The sequence below is a fragment of the Rosa chinensis genome, chromosome 6, assembly GCF_002994745.2.
Source record: "Rosa chinensis cultivar Old Blush chromosome 6, RchiOBHm-V2, whole genome shotgun sequence".
Classification (NCBI taxonomy): domain Eukaryota; kingdom Viridiplantae; phylum Streptophyta; class Magnoliopsida; order Rosales; family Rosaceae; genus Rosa; species Rosa chinensis.
Window position 1 is genome coordinate 58,423,417 of NC_037093.1, and position 20,322 is coordinate 58,443,738.

The window sequence follows — 20,322 nt, forward strand, 5'->3', positions numbered from 1 at the left end:
GGTTGATGTAATAATTCAACCAATATTGATAAACAGTGGAACGGATGAGGTGAATCACCTGAAAGAGTATGCTTATGTTGTGAGTAAGTGAGTTACCATGTAGTACCTCACTGAGCATTGACCTTGCATCTAATTTTTAATGTAAAGCGTCACCGTCCCATATCTCACCCTAACGGCTAAGCTTTGGAAGAAACAAATGGAAAATTAAGAAAATAAAAGTTGTCATCCAACAGATGGCGGGAAACTCTCCTATAAATAGGGCAACCACCCCTCTCTTCCAAACCACCTCAGTGTGCAACATTAGCTAATCAAGCATTGTTTACACACTGGCTACCAACCCATCATAACTCTCTCTCATTCTCAAATACTACCTGTAAAACTCACTTTTCTTGTCTATTCAATCAAATCCATGGCAATTCCAGTGATTGATTTCTCAAAACTCGATGGTGAGGAAAGGGCCACCACATTGGCCCAGATTGCTAATGGATGTGAGGAATGGGGCTTCTTCCAGGTACCATCTTTTTCTTTTAAACTTATTATTCTGTGTACTTTATGGCCACCAAGAATCTTACTTGATAGTGCCTTTTGTGTTTGTCACAGCTGGTGAACCATGGAATATCAGAAGACCTCCTCGAGAGGGTGAAGAAGGTGAGCGACGACTGCTTTAAGAACGAAAGAGAAGAGAACTTCAAGAAGTCGACACTGGTGCAGTCGCTGAATGAGGACCAAAAGCTAGGGAATGTGGACTGGGAAGATGTCTTTACCCTTCTTGATGACAATGAATGGCCCTCGAAAACCCCTGGATTCAAGTAAGTAAATATATAATTAGTGAGTAATGATACTTATCTCTTTCTAGATAGCATGTTACGTGGTTGGTTCAAACAAATGGAGATTATTTAACAGCCTGAGGGATAGCTTGATACTATCAGAATGATCGATCTATGCGCCCTAATATAGAATCTAATGTTCACTCTTCTTATTGACAGGGAAACTATGGCAGAGTACAGAGCCGAACTCAAGAAACTAGCCGAGAGGGTCATGGAAGTGATGGATGAGAACTTGGGATTACCAGAGGGATACATGAAGAAAACCTTCAATGGCGGAGAAAGTGACAATGCCTTTTTCGGTACCAAGGTGAGCCACTACCCGCCCTGTCCTCAACCCGACTTGGTGACAGGTCTCCGAGCTCACACAGATGCCGGGGGTGTCATCTTGCTCTTCCAAGATGACCAGGTGGGAGGCCTACAAATCCTCAAAGATGGGGAATGGATAGATGTGCAGCCACTGGCCAATTCGATTGTCATCAACACTGGAGACCAGATTGAAGTCTTGAGCAATGGCCTCTACAAGAGTGTTTGGCACCGGGTTTTGGCCACCCGGACTGGGAACAGAAGATCAATTGCTTCATTTTACAACCCATCACTGAAGGCCACCATTGCTCCTGCACCAGAACTGGTGGAGAAAGCAAACCAAGAAGTGGATCATGAGACTTATCCCAAGTTTGTGTTTGGTGACTACCTGTCTGTTTATGCTGAGCAGAAGTTCCTCCCCAAGGAACCAAGGTTCCAAGCTGTGAGAGCCATCTGATCCATCACAATAATTAAGATTGTTATTATAAAAATATTAAGGAACAATTACTTTCAGTCTTTTTTTCTTTTTTTTTTTCTCTGTGTGTGGCTCATTACAATTAAGTACTCGCTCGTCTCTCTCTCAGTTACTATAAACTTGTATGGGAGGAGAAAGCTGAAGTGGGTGTAACTGTGTAAGTCTGTGTGCTTTGTATTTTGCTTGCTCTTGCTTGTTATGTTATGCTAAGGAATAAAGATGCTTAATTAATATGCTCCAGCTTTGGATTTGCTTTGTACAGTGGTATTATATGAATTGCATTTTTAATTAATATTATTAGTTGTATATATACGTTATATATATACGGACACAACATACTCTTCCTTACGTAACTGTATGCGATAATCAATTTTCCCTCAAGTAAAACCCTCAATGTTTATTTTTTTTTAATAAAGGGTTGGTGCGGCTGCCCTCAAGCCTTAATTAATGAAACTGTCGAATACAAGGAGGGGGCATTAAGCCTAAACCCCTTATTACAATAAGCATCTAGAGAACGTCCTGAAATAGTATCATGCGTCTCTACCAAAAAATTGTATTCAACTAGGCACCAACTAGCAAAGAACGCACTACTGACTGCTCTATTTACTTTGACATAACGAAAAGATAACTCGATATGTAACCCGATTACAACGTAGCATAAACCCTCAATGTTTATTAATGCAAATGAAAGGTGCTAATGAAAGGCAGCTGGTACAAGTATCAAACTAAAGATAACATCAAATCCTTGTAACCAAATTGGTGATAAATGCAATGTAGGCATGTCTTCAGATTAAAAGGAAAAAAGAAAACTAAATACGACCATCCTAGAAAGCATTGTCATCATATCTTTATTTTCAATGAGGTACCAATTCATTCAAAGATACTGCCCTGATGAAATATTAGTTTTTCTTAGTTCCAGTTGCTTCTCAAACAGCAAGTAGATCGATTCATATCGATCAATTACCCCCTACAATATTAAGAGTTCAAAAATTAACGAAATAAAAGCTCATTATTAGAGCCACTGGCGCCTGGTTTAGAGCCTTAAACAAAGCTCCAAGTACTGTACTTATGTTGCAAAAAGAATTAAGGGAAGTAAATACAATGATAGGGGCCTCAATGAGGTCGGCCTAAGATTTTTTGCATCAATTCTAAGTGTCATGCCATGTTTATTTTCAATTCCACATAATATATCTTGCCAAATCATAATTTTGCAACACCAATTTTACCATTTTATATTTTCTTTTAGATTTTAGGGAATGAATTAATGAATTTACTTATGTGACTAATAATAATTATTATTATATCCACTCTTAACTCTTTCTTACCATGTTTTTACATCATTTATTAAGAGAGTTTAATATTACTTCAATTATCATATTTCATGGGTTAAAATTACGATTTCAATATATTCTCTTTTCATATTTTTGTGGATCTAATTTAAATTTTGGCTGATCTAATTAACTTGATAGTGTGTCCATCCTAGAGAGGACACAAACAGTCTTGGGAAAAAAAACAATGCTTAGGTTACTCTCTCTGAGAGGTAGGTGGAGGTCATGGTCTTATGGCGGCGGCTATGCAAATTGGGCTGGGGGAGGTGGAATTTCCCTCTTGTCTGGTCGCTGGGAGATTGAGTGCTGCGGGGTTCCTCGTAGTCGACATTTCAAATTTAGGGGTGGTGGTGAGTCTGTGTTGCGAGGAGTTTCTCGCGGCAAATATGAGGGATCTCGGTCATTCGGGATTGAGGATGGCTGGACAGGAATGGATCCGGTGAGTGGTGTTGGTCGCGAGGTCGCGCAGTGGAGAGCCGGGCGGAGATCTTCCTCATGTGTTCTTGCTATGTTGAGTGGCTGGGTGCTGTCGGCGAATGGTGACATAGATGATGATTGCGACGCTGGGCTAGCAATGGCTCCACCGATCTGTGCCGGAGTAAAGTTGGCTAGTGTTGGGAGCGGCGACGATGGCGGTGGGCGGTGGTGGAAGTCTTCCTCGGCCGGCGCCGTCGAATGGAGGTGGAGGCTGGTTTGGGTGGCCTTAGCAAGTCCAGTTGGGCTTTGAACCCTTCTGGGCCTAGTGCTAGGGGTTTCCCTGTCTTTTGGGCCTTTGTCTGGCATATGGAGCAGTTGGGCTGCTGGGCTAGTTTATTTTAATATTAATTACTTTTATGTAAGAATTCATTCTTCTATGGAGAATGAACTCATAGCTTCTCTCTGAGTTTTGTCACCAAAAATAACCAGGATGTCTTGGCCTTTTGATTCTATAGGATGTTCGAGGTTAGATTTTGGCAGGGCTTCATGATCTTTAAAAAGGTTGAATTACTTAGGTAGTGACTATTTTGATAGTCCCACAGGGACGGGTCATTATGTGTAATTTCGCTGATCAATGCAATGAGTTGACAATTCTCTAAAAAAAATCTTAGAGAGGACACTAGTACTTGCTGCTTCCCTAATATCCAACTGCTTAAGAAAGGTAATCGTGATTTTGTTTGGCAGCTCACTAATTCGATCCTTATTCAATTCGGCTGCATTCTTAAGTCGGTTTTTAATCCCCCCTCAAGCTTTGTTTTTTCCATCAACAACCTAATTCCAACTTGACGGGAAATTTTTTTTAAAAAAAACCTAACCTAGTAATTTATTTATTTTCTGCTGAAATATAAGATATCCTGCAGAGAGTGAGTTCAAACTAAAACAACCAACAATGTATAAGCTAAGACTTTTAGTACATGCAAAGTTCATCGCGGATCTTTGACAAATTAAAAACCCCAACTGTGAATTTAGGTTTAGTGAAAGAAAGAATAAAAAAAGACTACCAAGAACATTCAGGTCCATTCCCGAGAAAAGTATTGGCCGGGAAGCCCATAATCGATTCGAACCAAACAGAGTACCTGAAGTCCTAAACTGAGTTTGCAAAGTATAATTTTATTTCTCTAATTATGGTGTACAAATACATCGTTAACAAGAGAGAAGAACAGTATATACTGTATACGTAAAATTCTACTCTCTTGTGGGGAGCATTTGTGAAAGAATATATTTACTCTAAGTTTGATTTGTTCTAATTTACAATATGTACGACAGGATAGAGAGTCCTTGGTTTCAAAGGGCCTTTTGATCTAGCCTCTCATTCCAATTTAGGCAACGAATCAAGCTTCGAAACCAGTCCCCTGTTTGGTCACGCTTGTTGACTGTTGGAAGTGGGTGTTGGCTCATAGCTATTCGAACAGAGTCTCCCCTTGAGAGCTGCTGCCTTCTCTTCCCATCAAAAGAAACCCAGGCATTGCTTCGAGCATCCTCTGGAATCTGTCCGAAATGATGAATATGTTAACCTTGTAAATGAATAAAAACTGCTTGCTACAACATGACTAATTACCAACATTATCAAAAAATTGGGAGATAGGTCAAACTAGAAACATCAACTCCACATAGGAAAATGATTTAACTGATAATCAATGCTAGACAGAAAAATGGGGGAAGGAATTTTACCTTTAATTCAAGGCTTGCAGAATCTGGAAGTATAACTGGTCTAAATGAGAGGGAGTGTGGGCAGATTGGCGTAAACAACATGCAAGGAACATTTGGATGCACCTGCATTTCATGTTGTCTAGGTGAGATACAGAATGATCTGGTCAAAATAAACAACCAGCAAGATATGAATATGCATGATTCTAACCTAACATCTATTGGAAACAAGAATCCAGTTTCATTCAATCTGTATGTTTCCAAGTATCAATTATCATAAAATGCTGACTATAAAACTAAAAAGCATTTTCTTACCATGGAACCTCCTGCAGCTGTAGAATAAGCAGTACTTCCTGTAGGTGTGGCTACAATGACACCATCACCTTGGACCTGAAATATATGGTATTTGTCAATAAATAGCATGCCAACGCCATATATGTCATGCCAGAAGTAGTCCGTATAATAGTTGCTATCACAACATAAATACATATGTATGTGTGTACTGTTTACACACAACTATGTGTAGAGAGCAGAGTATGTTCAATTGCTTGGTGCAGTAACCTTACCTTGGTTATAAGCTGGTCACGTTCATAACATTCAATCTTAGAAAGGTACGGATTCGAACCTCGATCAACAACTATTTCATTCAAAACATCAAATACCTTTCCAGGCATCGCTTTACCATTTCGAAAAATTTCACACCTGAGACGCATTCTGAGAGTTATATAAACACCATCACTTGTGTTATTTCCATGGATAACCTGTCTTAAGTCCTGCCTGTAGTCATCAAACTACATCAGAAGTATAAGATGGGTTAGACGCAGAGCCCTCTGTGAGAGATAATATAATTAAAAGATAGAGGCCAAGAAGCTTACAGTATGGGAAGTCAAAAATCCAAGAGATCCAAGATTAAATGATACGATGGGGGGAACAGCACCTTTGAATAGATTTGAAGCATGAAGTATTACCCCATCCCCTCCCAGACATGCCACAAAATCAACCCTCTCATGCAGATCACTAAAGACAACAATTTTTAATAAGGTCGAGGTGTGTAAACAACTAATTAGACGTTGTTAGAATTTAGTTACAAGTTTGTTACCCGGTATCTTGGGTGTAGAAGGTCTGAACAAATCCAAAACCTGGGATTCGAGCAAATACATCATGCACGTCAGGTTCCACCAGAACATTCATTTTCTCTTGGTAATACAAGAAGGAGACAACCTACATGTAGGAACAGTAAAATTGAGAATTTCAAGCAAAAGGACTCAGAAACCAAATAACCATAGATATTCAAATAAACTGACACAAATTCTAGTAATATATTCACCAATATAGATACAAATGAATATATACACACACACTTGTCTGCATAGATGCTATTGAATGTTAAATTGCTTGACAAAAGATCCCATCTTGCAAAGAACGTTCACAAAGAACATGTTTACCCATAATTTTCTTTTTAAGTTCCAAGTATAACCTAGCGAAGCAACCTCTATTACTGAGTGAACAACTTCATTGCATAAGTTGTTAGAGACATTCTTATGGTGGACTGGCTGTGTAAAATATGCTATGTGATGATCTTTCCTTCAAGCGAGATATACACTCCAGATTTCGGGTTTTGTTGCCTTCTTCTTCTTCTCTTTCTCCTCAAGGGTGGGGAAGAGGGTGGGAAGGAAACAATTTCTATGTGTAAATAAATTCATATTGAAATGGAAGTGCTTACTCTAAACATGGCACAGGCAGACTCAGGAATTAATACATATTCCACTATCAGATCATATCATTGGTTAGAAAATGTTAACAATATAGTTTTCAAATAAATACTTGTTTGTGATATGGTACCTCTTTAGCTTGTTCCATAAGCTCATGCCCAAGCTTCTTTAACACTAATACTGTCTTTGGTGTAGATTTCCACATAAGCATTTGTTGCTGAGTACTTGGATGAGTAAAGGCCAGGGAGGATTCTGTCACTTTTTCTCGGGTACAAGAGAATCCATCCGTTCGTACTAAAAACATCTCTGCTTTCTTTCTTGACTGCACCCTTACAACCCCAGTTGCAGAAGCACACATATCTCCTTCAATTGATCCCAATTCATCATCACTTGAAACTAAAGGGGCTCTACCATTACTCTTCCTTTCCAACTTCACTGCTTTAGATAAGACACTCTCAGAATGATTGTTGCTCGTGTTAGTAGATAAATTAGCGGCTAACAAGGAACCTTTCTCCCCTTCACCAAATCCATTTACGACTGCAGTTACAGAACCATTACCAGCACCGGTCAAATACTTCCCATTGCCAGAAGCAGAGATCTGGAACTCTGGAAGCAGATGTTCTGCATCAGGTATCCCATTGGAATTTTCTGCCTCGACAACCTCCCGCACTGAATCAGTATCAACAATCTCACCTCTCCACATTATCTTAGTATTCATATATCTGGAAATTGGTAATACCTTCAACCTATTTAACTGATAATTAAAATAAGTGAGTGGTGCAATATTTTTTCTCTCAAGAAACCTGGACATTTCTTTTCTTGAGAAAATATTGCAAGGAGGAACCTGAGCATTCAGGGGGTCAACTTCCCTGCAGAAGTTCACCAAAGGTTCACTTTCATCTGATTCAACTGATCTCAAACCTTGGATAGATATAAGGCTATTGCAGGTCCCATTTAGATTTGCTTCATCCCTGTCTACAGAATCATTTTTTTGTAGCACCCCATTTGAACCATGAATTGTGTCCAGTGACTCATTCTTCTTTTCAAGGAGGGAACTTTTCTGCATAGTTGAGGGTTTTCCAACTTCTCCATTAAGAGAAACCGACTGCTTGGAGACAAACTGAACAGCACGGCGAGTCAAGTGCTGCCTCCATCTGGAAAGCATGGCAGATGTTCTCCAGAGACCTTCCTTGCTATGAAGATAGATTGGCTTTTTGCTGCAATCTGAAACCAAACTTGCGAATTTCTCAACCTGCTCCATTGAAGGTGCAGTCCCAACTTCAACTGGAATTCTGATCAATTCCACCTTCCCTGATGCAATAGCATCATCTACGGCTGCCTGATAAATATTGTCTTTTACAATCTCTGCCCTAAGATCAACAAGAGTTTTAAATCCCTTCTCCAGTAACCACTCCAGACCTTCTTCTGTTACCTGGCCACCCCTCCAAAACGCTACCTCTGAATCTTCGGACCTAACATCCTCTTTAGAAGAGGATAAGTAAACAGGAGTCCAATTAGCAAAAAGCGTATTGCACGGATAATCCTCCTCGCGTGGAAAACCGGAATCATAACACACATTCTTCAGCCTCTGAAGTTTCCTCCACACATCCAAGCTCTGCTCATCCCCAGGCATCAACCAGTCCTCAAGCGCAACGTGCAAGCTCTCGCAACACCTCTTCAGCTCACTCCTGAAAACAGCAAGTGGAGGAAGCATGTCCTCCTCCACCTCAGCGACATCCACAACTCCTCGAAAGGAGCTCATAATGGCTGATCTTCCCGAAAGCACATCCTCCCTTGCTTTGTTCAACAGTGACACCATGCAACCAATCACAGACACAATCTTATCCTCCAAGAGCGGCTTTTCCTCCGATGGGAAGTCATAATAAACACTGCACACCCCGGTCACCGGATTGCACAATGTCTCCATCAATGCAGTATGTAGTCGTTCAGCACTTCGAAAAATTCTACAATAGGCTTCAATTTCTGCAATATCCCCAGGAACAGGGCCAATCCTCCGCGACTGCGACGGATCATGAAGCTGATAGCCCTTCAAATTCAGTACCAGTGTCAAGTCAGATTCATTCATCAACTTTCTATATACTCTCTTGAAACGAACAAAACTCGATTTACAGATTCAACAGTAAATAGCAACAAATTCAGAAACTAATTGAGTAATCCAGTAAATAGTGAGTAGGTTGAGACCTGAGAGTCCAAGCCGAAGCTGAGAGAGAATGGCTTGGACAGCTCCGCACTGACGACGAACTTGAGCCGCCTCTTGAGCCGGTCCTTCTTCTGAATGTCGAACCCGAATCCGAATAGCTTGGCGGGGCTACCTGAGAACTGGAGGGGGCACAGATTGGGAGGTGAAGCGGCACAGCGGCTCATATCGACGGCGATGGCCACCTGGCACATGAGGCAACATGCCACCATATACAGGAATATGTTGGTTTTCACAGCTCTCTGGGAGTTTTTATTTTTGTTTTATTATTTTCCTTTTTTTATTATTGTGAAAGGAAAATGAAGGCATATGTATGGCAGCAAAATGGCGGGCATCTGTTCTTGTTATTATCGACTAATTTAATTTTCATTGGTGCACTTAAATTTCTTCTTAATGACATTATCGACATATTTAATTTCTTTTTAATTTTTTGTGGATAATTTGGACCTTTTTTTTTTTTGGATCCTTCTGGGGACTAAAGTTCAAGGAAACGCAATCATGCCCACATAATAAACACTGGCTGTTTATCTGCACAATTTAAAGAGGAAAAAAACAAAAAAAGAGCTGAAAATTCACTTTAGGAATTAACGTTGTCTAGAAATTACAAAAATTATGAACAACTAATCTCCTTGTATGCTGGGAAATATATCCGAGTCTTTCGAAAATTTTTCCCGGTGACTGACTCCTAGTATTGAGCAGGCAGATTGGGAAGACTGTTAGTCATATTTCCATGAGGTGCTGCTTCAGTCTTTATGCACAGGATCTACAACAGGCATGGAATGCATCTACCAAAAATACAGTTCCTATCAAAAGCCTCATCTTTCATAATTGGTAGCTCTCGCGTGTTTGCGGAAAGCACATAGATCAGACAAGCAACTGCTGTGCTACCAGTGTGAGGTTCTCAGCGAACTGGATTTGATACCTTGAAGCCTGCAGAGTGGAACTGCACTAGGAACTTGAAGCAGTCCTACTACTTCGCGTTCGAACTCTGTCTATAAGCATTTGCCGGCCTGACAAATCTTCCTCATATCCAACAACCTGCAGGTGTGATTTAAGCAGTATCATGAGGATGCAAAACGTAAAGAAATAGGCTTGAGTTGAAGGGAATGTGTCGGAAGTGCCACAGGTTAGGCAAAGTTTATAGAACTCCCTTTCCTCATGGTACAAAAACAGAATTATAATGCCTTGAAATGCATGGCATAAGCAACCAATCCTTTAGCCAGAGAAAAAACCACAAATGCAGTTGAGATGAGTAGGAGCTGAAACCTGAGAATCGGTCTGTGTTTCACTAAACTGATCATACAAGCCAGCAGTTTGTTTTCCAGGAGGATTGTTGATGTCATCTTTTTTCCCAGCACTGAAAATACGTTCAATATCTGAGTCAAAATAGCAAAAACAAAATGCATGGCGCTCAATTTTTCATGTAAAATCTAAGTTTGTAATCCATTTTATGCACCCTGCAGCATGATATTTGGGGGGATTTGTCATATTCTGAAGGAAGAAATTGTCACTAAAATAATTAAACCGTCCCTGGGATCAGAACCCCTTCACAGATTTGATAAGACACAAATACAGATCAGCTTCTCTATACAGAAGCCTAATTGCAAATTATTAGAAAGATTAATGAGTATTTATATATGAACAATTGCCAGAATAATTTCAACTGGCTAAAAGAAAACCAAGATTTTGTTAGTGAAAAACTGAAAATCCATGTTTCCTTATGCAAGACATGCTAATGAAAGGAAACAAATAAGTAATACATGTATATGGATTATGGATAATTTCACCTCTTTAACCAGTGTCTCGATAGTCCACCCACGGAGTGAGAACCCGGCAGGTCTTGACCAAGCAATTCACAATCCGATGCAAAAATCTGTTTAACAATCAAGGATTGCAACTAATGCAAAAGTTAAAAGTGCAAAAGTGGAACTTAGTGCCTATGGGTAAAAGGATACACTCTCTGGTGAATTCTGATCATGAATCTACATAGAAAAATAGACATAAATGAGAAGAGCTACTAAATTAAAAGGCCGCATAAGATTGATCAGGAACATTTTTACCTTAGTTGTCTGCTCCAACAAGTCCTCAATAGCAGACGCTACATCAGGAACAACCTGGGATACTTCACCAAAGGCGTTCACTTTCTTGTCTCCAGTTGTATAGGAAGGAATACTTGAACTTATCCCTGAAGAAAGAAGACCGCTTTGGTCAACATCTTCCAAAACTCTTGCCTTTTTATTGCAACTTAATGCTTTGGCTTCTTCCCTGATATTGTCATTTCTACGACCAATGGCTTGAGGTGGTGAGAAGCTCCGATCTTGTGATTGACTTGGACATTGAGATGGATTTCCTACAGATATCATTCGAAAATCTTGTGTAGGATACTGACTTGTAGTGCATAACCCTGCCTCTCGATCTTCAGCAGTAACTTCTTTAGGATAAAATTGGTCAAGAGCAATGACTTTATTCTGCCAAGCAGTCAAAGATTAAGAAGAGTTTAAGCAGAAAATTTGATACCTTAGCGAGAAATGATTTAATTAATTCCCACATGCATACTTGTACACTGGTACAGACAAGGATAATGCAAGCATACCTGCTTCACGCACTCATATAACCAGTCACAGGTAATTCGGTGTATTCCCCATTTACAAGCAGCCTCATACTTACTTCCACTGGTAAACTTGCATAACAAATGGGTAACCTTCTTATTCAGTTTCTCCACAAATTTAGCTCCCAGTGTAAAACACAGATTTCTTAGTAACAGTCTATCTTTCTCTTCATATTGTGAAACAGAAAACCGAAAGCTTTCAAATCCAGGCAACGGAGTCCGGCAGGGAAGAGGAGTATAGAGAATGTGATTACTAACATCCAGCAAGCATCCATCCTTAAATAGTAGTATTTAATCCGGTTAGCATTTTCTACAAGTAGAATACAAAATCTGATTCACAAAACTAACAGCTAATCAAAGTGATTAAATACAGATGTAAAATGGCAATAGTATACAACAGCAGTAACAGATATATGGAACAGTTAAAAGTAATTCAATACCTCTAGAGTCTACATCTTGGATTGTGTGGTAAATATGCAGATGTGAATGACATAGGTCTTAGTTATATGGATCCAATGATTAAAATCGGCTTAACAACTAAAATATAAAATCAGCTTCATAGTGACCGATAATATAGGGGTTCAGGAAATCAAGATATACAGAAAGGGAAAGAATTGTCCCAATCTTCCTTGTTCCTTTAGTTATTTTGTACAGAAAGTGAGCAGCAAGGATACCCAAAACAAAACCAACCCTTTAGTGATATAATTGTAATTCCTATTGATGACCCATGCATAATTCCAATTTAAGCTCCCTCTCCTGAAGCCACCTTGTTTGTGAGAGGAAACATTTTCAGCCTCAAAGCAAACTAGATTTGTTGTCCTACCACCCAAAATTCAAACTACTCATTCTAATCTAAGAGATGGAAGAAAAAGAAAAAGTATTTAGAAACAGTTTCTCTTGTCTTGTCTTCCCGATCAAGTGGCAGACACGATCAGATCTATGATGTGTGTCAAACATGCATTTAGTGATGTACTGTGTAATAGTTATTCCAAGAACTTCTCAAGATATGATCATACAAAGCTAAGAACAAAACAAGTAGTATTGCAAGGAAAATGGATATATACCTCCAAACATGACCGGATCCAGTGACTTGATACATATGTAGTTCGAGTAGCGTCCACAGATCTGGGTATCACACCATGACACTCAATAGTGAAGTGAGCCTTCTGTTTAAAATGAGCATCAATTACCAATCCTCCCCCTTGATTTACCCATTCAATAATTTCACCTCTCTGGAAATTCAATGAGAACAAAAACAAAATTATATACATATATATATTATGAAATTGCAAGGATCATTCTAGTTCAGTATGTATTTAAGAATTTACCCTGTCTTCAGGAAAGGAATTTGAAAAGCGGAAAAATTTCCCCTTAAATACAGAAGATGGTTTGCCATTTTGAACACCTGATTCATGTTGTATCTTCTGTTGACCCCTTGTGTTGTCATGTAACTGGATCTTACTTTTATCCTTTATGACAGGAAGTTTATTCTTATCGAATGATCCAACTGCTTCTTTCACAGACATGTCATCGTTCCTATTTATTTCTGATACCTCCTCTCTATTTTTCTCCAATGAATCTATTCCAGTTGCCATACTCCTATTACCACATAACTGATCAGAAGGCACCCTCTGAGGAATAGTAGAAATTTTCCCTTGAATCATACCACTCATACCTGTCAGTGCTCCTGAAGGAGAATGGAGAAACAAATTTAATAGGAATGTCTGCTTGAAAAAAAAATATATATATATATATATATATATATATATATTTGAAAGCATAAAGCTACAGCTACTATTGAAATTTAATCACATAAATTGTAACATATGCTGCCTTGAACAAATACATGACAGATAAAAAAAAATTAAGTGCGCACTTTAGAGATAATAATTAGCAAACCTTTAGGGAGAAGTATATCACAGGCACTGTGCCTCTGGAGAACTGGTATCTCTTTCTTATCACGATCACAATCTTCAAGCCAGGTGGCTCTAACCACATGAATGACGCCTAAAGCTGCAAATCCCCTTACCTCCTTCTTTTCACTGTGGAATAATATAAGCATGTGAGATTGAAACCACTAGGTGTTTAGTGTTCTACCACAAAGAGAAATATACTTACATTTCAGAAGGAGTTCCAACTACTATGTGTGTCAACCTGTCATTGAATGACATATAACGGGAGCCCCCACCTCTGCGAATAATATTAACCAATCTACGCATTTCAGAAGCTTCGAAGCCAACAAGTGATATTTTACATTCTGACAAGTACAGGTCATTGTCTTCAGACTGAGAATCATCAGCAACACAATCTTCAAGGGTCACCTCACATTTTGATTCCAAGGGAGGGACTTTGATATCGCCCTCTTTACAAGATAAAGGGGCACAAGAAAATGTTGGAAGCATGGTTTGTGAGACAGTAGCTTCTAGATCAGAATCCACAATCCCACCACAAGTAGCAGCTGTAAAATTTGAATCTGCAACCACCGATGGTGGTACAGCTTGCAACTTCCCACTACAGTTGCTTTGGCTATTTTGTGAAGCAAAGCAGCCCTTTACAATCTTCTTTGAAGATAGAGAACCACCTTGAACTGGAAAGGACTCTTCACTGAGACAAGCTATTGATCCCCAAAAACAAAAACAAAAAAAAAAAAGGAGTTGTACAGAGATTTCGAGGTCAGAATGTTGCACTACACAACAAAAATGAACGAAATCGAAAGCAAAACTCCATAAATTCAAAGGCTATAAAACCATGGTAAAGCATTACCTCTTCTAGCAATCGATTGATCAAACCATTTCCGAGTTACAATATAAATATGACCCCACATTCGTGCAACCTTGTATTTATCACCTTCTGGAGCGTGCAAGCAGTCAAGAAAAACAATGCAGGAAGACTCAAATAACACATTAAGTTTGAAAGCCAATGCTGATGCAGACCAAGATCGAAACATGTTCCTAAATGGAATTGCAATAACAATAACATGCACGAAGAACTGACAAAAACTGAAACATCAGAAACAGAACAACTAAAACAGATGTAAATGATATTCCTCACTACAGAAATTGCAGGCCTAGATAAAAAAAATAAATAAATAAAATTGGAAAAAAAAAAAATGAAGACGTGATCTTAGACGAGCACATTAGCAACGAAAGTGTGGTGTTGGTTTATATTAAAGTGAAGACATGATCTTAGACTTTAACTATTATAGATAATTAAAGGCTTTGCTTCATGAAGATGCTTAAAATGCAGGTCTATCCTAGAAAACTAGGAATATGATTCAGATTTGTGCCTTTATATTAAGCACCATAAAAGGATATATCACAAATCAAATGTGTGCACTTCCTTGTAAGTTCAGCAGAATAATGTCCACCATTTTCTGTGATAAGATTTTCAATCTTCTTCCGTTCATCTGAAAGAGACAAGCACATTAGCAACAAAAATTTACAAGAAAAAATACACACACACACACATATATATATAATATAATATAACAACACACTTCTTACAGAAGAACAGTAAATAAACCTGATGGAATTCTGGTAACACAGATCGTCAAACCAGAAACAGGAAGAACCCTAAAGGATTCTTGAGGAACAATGCGATGTTCATTGCAGCATTGATATAACCAATTAATAGTAAGAACTGGCTTCTTCAATGTATTTACAGCCCACTGCATAAGAAGGGGGGAAAATACTAGTCATATATCTCCTTGAGATAAGAAACCTGCCATAACTCACACCTTTTTCAAAATTTACCTTTTTCCTTAAACTCTAAGTGATCCATCAGAACCCAAATATATAAATTTTTACCAATGATATATAACTCAAACACCACCTCTAAAGTGACTGAGAGAATTCTGCATCTTTGGATTCTAGTTAGAAGTGACTCAAGTACAAGCATATCCAAATTTTACGAGATTAGGTATAGTGTGGCTTGGTACATCAGTTCTAACATTTTGTTATTGGCTGAAATGTACCTAAAATTCAAATTTTAACAAGATTGATGCAGAAAGAAATCAAAAGGTAGATTGTGAAAAAGAACAGTATAGTTACTTGCCTTGTATTTTGCAGCCAAGACATTCTTCGCAATGACAAAGCTAACATCCAAAGATGTTTTAGTATGTAAAACTCCCCCCATTGATGTTACTAAGTTCTTTATCTTAACCTGCAACGCAATTATAAACAAAATCAGTAACCAAAGAGAGAGAAAGTTCTCAACTAGTAACCAGAACGCTCCTAAAAATTGCTCATGCTGAAATCATGCTATCAACCTGATTAAACAGGGCTGAAGCTACCAAAAGAAAAGAAAAACTATATACAGAGACAGAGAGAGAGAGAGAGAGAGAGAGAGAGAGAGAGAGAGAGAGCACGTTCCAAAATAGTAAAAGTAGAAAAAAATGAAAGTAGACTGAAAAACTTTATGAAGGAGAAATAGCAGATATAGAATGATTTGAAATTGGATTTAACAACTACAACTTTATTTCAGTCAATCAAGATAAATTTCAAATGAGTGATCATCAAAGATAAGTAACAGGTGTTACTCCTAATACCACTATATTTTTCGGCAAGTCCAAAAACGAAAAAATACATGCACATACCGCCGGCGCAGTACCTTTTCATCTGCCTCAAAACCAGAGGCAAGTACATTGACACCATCCAATGCTAAGCAACAAGTAAACTTTTGTTTAGGCAGCGACCTATGCTCGTTTGCACAAGAAAACACGCATTGAGGACCTGTCCAACCATCAGAAACACACACATGCCCAGGTATCAGCACTATTTCCCAAAGACCAAACTAAACTCACGAGTCATTCATACCACTAACATCGAAACTTATAAAGTAAGTTCCCAAGTTCCATGGTTTAATTACTAGCCAACTGAGCTTCCACTTAATTGTTCACTTCAAGTTCGGCCATCTATATGCTGCTTAAGTGTGACTAAATCGACTCTTTGATTATTCAGAACCCAGACAACAGTAACATTTCTTATAGCTTTCTTTCCCAATCACGCAATGGTCTAATAATCATAAACCCTAATTCCTAATTTGAATAGTGGATTTCCGAATTGGCACAGCAAACTCATAAAAAGCAGCGAAATTGGGAAAACCATACCTAGCAGTTGGCAACCCTTGGCTCTGAGATCCTCAAACTTTTCCTGCAAAACCAAGAAAAGAAACACAAATCAGAAACCAAGTGAAGGTGGAAGCGAAATACGAGAAATTGAGAGAGGGGTGGAATTGATTACGTGATCGGAGGAAGCGATGACGTGGTAGTCGTCGGGGCCGGTGCGCGAGGGGTCGGAGCAGAGGACGACATTGGCGCCGTTGAGCTTGAGAGCGTCGTGAAGCGCATCGAAAATCTCCGGCGGGACCAGCTTCCGCGACATGAAGACATTGGCGCCCTTAAACGGCGGCGTTTGGAGCATCGTGGGCGGCACGCAGAAATTGAATTGGGGAAATTGAGTAATGGAAGTTGGAGTGAATTAGGGTAATTCGAGTGAGAGCGGTCTGTGAGGCTTTGAATTGGGGAAGCAAAAGGGAAAGAAGAGAGATGAGGAAAATAAAAAGGCGGGAATGCTTAATGGAGCTGCCGCCGTTAGATAACCTTTTATTTTATTATATTTTATTTTTCGTTCGGCTAGTAATTTTATGGGAAAAAATTACAAACAGTATCTAACTTATGGGCCACTCCGAATTTCAATACCCAAGCTTCCGAAATTATCACAATGGTACCCCAAATATCCCACCCGACCCAACATTCGTACCTGCCGTCATGGACGGCGTTAACTATCATGCCACGTGGCATTTTCTTAGGGGTAAAACCGACCCTCTGTCTTTACCTCCAGGGAAAAAAATACAAATTGTAAAGTCCCGTATCTTAAATTAGCAGTTTACAAGTTAGTTGGACGGTAAACGACCGTTATTTTCACTTTTACTGTCGTTTAAGTACTTTTAGTGGCCCTAAAAAAATTGACTTTTTGTTCAGGTCAAAATTTGAGAAAACTTCCTTCATGAAAGTTGTAGAGGACGTTAAACCGAGCGCGTGGATATGTGGTACGTAAAAATCGGAGTTTGTATACGAAAGTTATAAGCGAAATACTAAAATTGCTGTTCATGTAGTAAGTTTCTATAAATAGCCAATTTACTGTGGTAAGTTTCCATTTTTGGAAACCTACCAGCCTTTTCTCTCTCCTCTCCCCCGACCTTTTCTTCCTCTTCGGCCCGATTCTTTCTCCTCCGATTTCTTCCTCCTCCGGCCACCCCACGACGGAATCCGGGCATCAGCTGGCTCGCCTCTTCACCCTTGTCACGTCTGTGGTGGTGTTGTACAGCGATTTGGCCGAAAGAGCTCGATTTGGAGCTGTGAAGGTTACTGTAGCAGATCGGGATTTCAGTCGATTTCAGACGATTCCGGCCGTCTCTGGCCACCAAATTAGCATCGAAGGTTCGGTTTTTGACATAGATCATTTCCCCTAAGGTCTTTCATTTCAATTTACAGTGTAGAGGTCGAATTAACGATTTGCGATTTCTAGGATTCTTGGAGTTTTCTGGGTTTTTCTTCACCGGCCGGATTCGACTGTTTAAAGGTAAAATTGGGATGTGTTGTAGTTGAGAAAAATGATCAGTGTGTTGAGTAGGTGCTGTGGTCAAAATTTGGTGACCATTGGGGGTGGTGGCCACCGGCGCGTGAGCCCCGCGCGCCGCCACTGTGGGTGGCGCGTGGAGGCGTGTAGGGCAGTGTTTTAATTCCAGCTTTTAGCCCATTAAATCCTATAAATTGCGTAGAGCTTGTATGTGAAGTTTGGTAATTTTTGGAGAAGCTTGGAATTAATTGTGAATTTTGAAGTTTAGGGTTTCGATTATCGAATTACGAGAATCCGACCATCGGATATCTTTCGGTTCTGCCTTGGAACCTTTAAATTAACGAATTGGTATTAGTGGTATAATTTGGGCTAAATCCGAGGAGAATTGGGAGGTGAAATTATGAGGAATTGATTTTAGGAACCGTATTAAATTATTGAAGAATTATTCACGGAATATAATTGTATACAGGACGACGTACCGAGCTATTGCTCGATGAAGGAACTCGAATGCGTGATCGTCGGAATAGTACTGTGAGTGGACTTTTGTTTTAAATAGCGATGCATGCATTTATTTTCTTAAATAATGCTCTAGTGATTATTCATATTACTTTTTGAGGAAATGAATTAATTTTCGGAAATTGATTTCGAATTATATCATGGATTTGCTTTCAATAATGAGTTTCAAAGGTTGGTTTTGATTTATAATATTATTTGATGAATTCCTTATTTCCGAGGTAAATTTCTGGAATTAAGCATATCCCTAATCACCGAGTTAAGCTCCTGGAAGATTTTTAAGATGAGTTTCAATGGAGTTGGATATTCTCAATTTTTTATTGACTTTCAATTTTGGAATCGGGAATGCCTAATTAAGGATTTTGGATTTGGTTGGCTTCTTGGAGATTTTGAGAGATTTTTGGAAATGGGATTTACCTAAACTAATTTCCGGTTTTGGTTACGGATTTGAGATTATCTGGGCGTGTCCGTCGATTTATTCCTATTTCTCACTTATCCATTTTGAGATTGAAAGTAATCTTGGCGTGCGGGGTCACGTCGTTGAATACATGGTTTCTATCTCGTGAGAAATGTGGGAAAGCTACATGGATTTACTGGTTTTCGATGATTTTTCCTCACCATACGCGGGTTATGTTATTAGGTCTCCTCCTCACTGACTTTGTGTTGGTGAGTGGCAGTTGAGGTAGCTTGTTCTCCTCCTCACCTACTTTGTGTTGGTGAGTGGCAGTAGAGGTGATTTATTCTCCTCCTCGCACAATCTATGTGTGAGTGGAAGTTGAGGTTATTAGTTCTCCTCCTCGCACAATCTATGTGTGAGTGGCAGTTGAGGGTAGGTAGAGCCTGGAGGCTCCATTGCCCGTCTCTTCCCCATATCCTATCATTTCTCGACTAGCGGGGCCTAGTTTGATTTCCGTGTAACCAGCGGGGCTGGTCTTATCCTGTTGAGTATCGGAGTTTCGATCTTTCCTCTCGGTCTAGTCAGTTTTTCTTGAGCGGAGCTTCTCGTGATTTGTTTTCTAAATCGTTACATGCATCGAGGGTTTTTAAGGAAATAAATGTGGGAAAGTATAAAATCCACTTGGTTTTAAAATTGTTTATTTTGTCCACTCACGCTAACGTATTTTATGTACTTTCCCCTGGGCCCTTCGGTTTCAAATGCCCAGTTTGCAGGCGAATTGGTTGAGGTCGGGCGTACACGGAGTTGAGGCATAGTCAACAGCATGGCTTCCGCATCTGTTGTTGAATTAGGCTTTCCTCTTATACCTTTCTGTTAGAATTGCTCTGATTTCCTATGAGATTTATGCTATTCGAGTTGAGATGAGTGTTTTGTGAATTGGAGACTGATGTTGATTTGGGGAGCAGGGTGGCTCCAGGAGCATAAGGATGAATTGATTGAGGAGTGTAAATGTTTTCTACAGGTTTGGGTAGCCCATTTTAGGGGAAGTTCCGCCAAATTTTTGGTAGAATTTCTTCTAAGGTGGGCCCGCAGGGTCACTTCGGATTTCAAGGTGAAATCCGGGGCGGGTCCTGTCACAAATAGTACCCAACCTATGACCGACTCTGAATTTCTATACCCAAATTTTCAAAAACTATCACAATGGTACCCAGGTTATCTAGCCCGACCCAACATATGTAC

General features: G+C 39.4%; 4 protein-coding genes across 6 annotated transcripts; 2 read left to right on the plus strand and 2 right to left on the minus strand.

Moving 5' to 3' along the window:
* Positions 1–298: 298 nt before the first annotated feature.
* On the plus strand, positions 299–1,830 carry LOC112173192 (1-aminocyclopropane-1-carboxylate oxidase). The gene is made up of 3 exons (XM_024310775.2): positions 299–511; positions 601–809; positions 987–1,830. The coding sequence occupies exons 1-3, from the start codon at positions 410–412 to the stop codon at positions 1,585–1,587; spliced, it is 912 nt and encodes a 303-aa protein (XP_024166543.1). The 5' UTR covers positions 299–409; the 3' UTR covers positions 1,588–1,830.
* Positions 1,831–3,120: 1,290 nt separating this feature from the next.
* LOC112171658 lies at positions 3,121–3,660 on the plus strand. The gene has a single exon (XM_024308806.1). It carries the CDS (start codon positions 3,121–3,123, stop codon positions 3,658–3,660), a length of 540 nt encoding a protein of 179 aa, XP_024164574.1.
* Positions 3,661–4,500: 840 nt separating this feature from the next.
* LOC112170500 (NAD kinase 2, chloroplastic) lies at positions 4,501–9,285 on the minus strand. Its single transcript, XM_024307816.2, has 8 exons — positions 8,972–9,285; positions 6,900–8,816; positions 6,157–6,278; positions 5,933–6,074; positions 5,624–5,848; positions 5,373–5,447; positions 5,082–5,183; positions 4,501–4,898 (listed from the first exon to the last, which is right to left on the minus strand). The coding sequence occupies exons 1-8, from the start codon at positions 9,197–9,199 to the stop codon at positions 4,695–4,697; spliced, it is 3,015 nt and encodes a 1,004-aa protein (XP_024163584.1). The 5' UTR covers positions 9,200–9,285; the 3' UTR covers positions 4,501–4,694.
* A 209-nt stretch (positions 9,286–9,494) lies between these two features.
* On the minus strand, positions 9,495–17,135 carry LOC112169946 (DNA topoisomerase 2-binding protein 1). Of its 3 annotated transcripts, XM_024307064.2 has the most exons (17): positions 16,836–17,135; positions 16,703–16,745; positions 16,204–16,325; positions 15,649–15,756; positions 15,118–15,262; positions 14,910–15,001; positions 14,359–14,452; positions 13,714–14,209; positions 13,495–13,637; positions 12,924–13,282; positions 12,660–12,827; positions 11,581–11,871; positions 11,048–11,455; positions 10,943–10,969; positions 10,775–10,860; positions 10,254–10,344; positions 9,495–10,025 (listed from the first exon to the last, which is right to left on the minus strand). In XM_024307064.2, exons 1-17 carry the CDS (start codon positions 17,013–17,015, stop codon positions 9,936–9,938), a joined length of 2,943 nt encoding a protein of 980 aa, XP_024162832.1. In that variant the 5' UTR covers positions 17,016–17,135; the 3' UTR covers positions 9,495–9,935. The 3 variants fall into 3 exon arrangements, with proteins under 3 accessions (XP_024162832.1, XP_024162833.1, XP_024162834.1); XM_024307065.2 differs by lacking the exon at positions 10,943–10,969; XM_024307066.2 differs by lacking the exons at positions 16,703–16,745; positions 16,836–17,135 and having other exon boundaries at positions 16,190–16,325.
* Between the last annotated feature and the right edge of the window lie 3,187 nt (positions 17,136–20,322).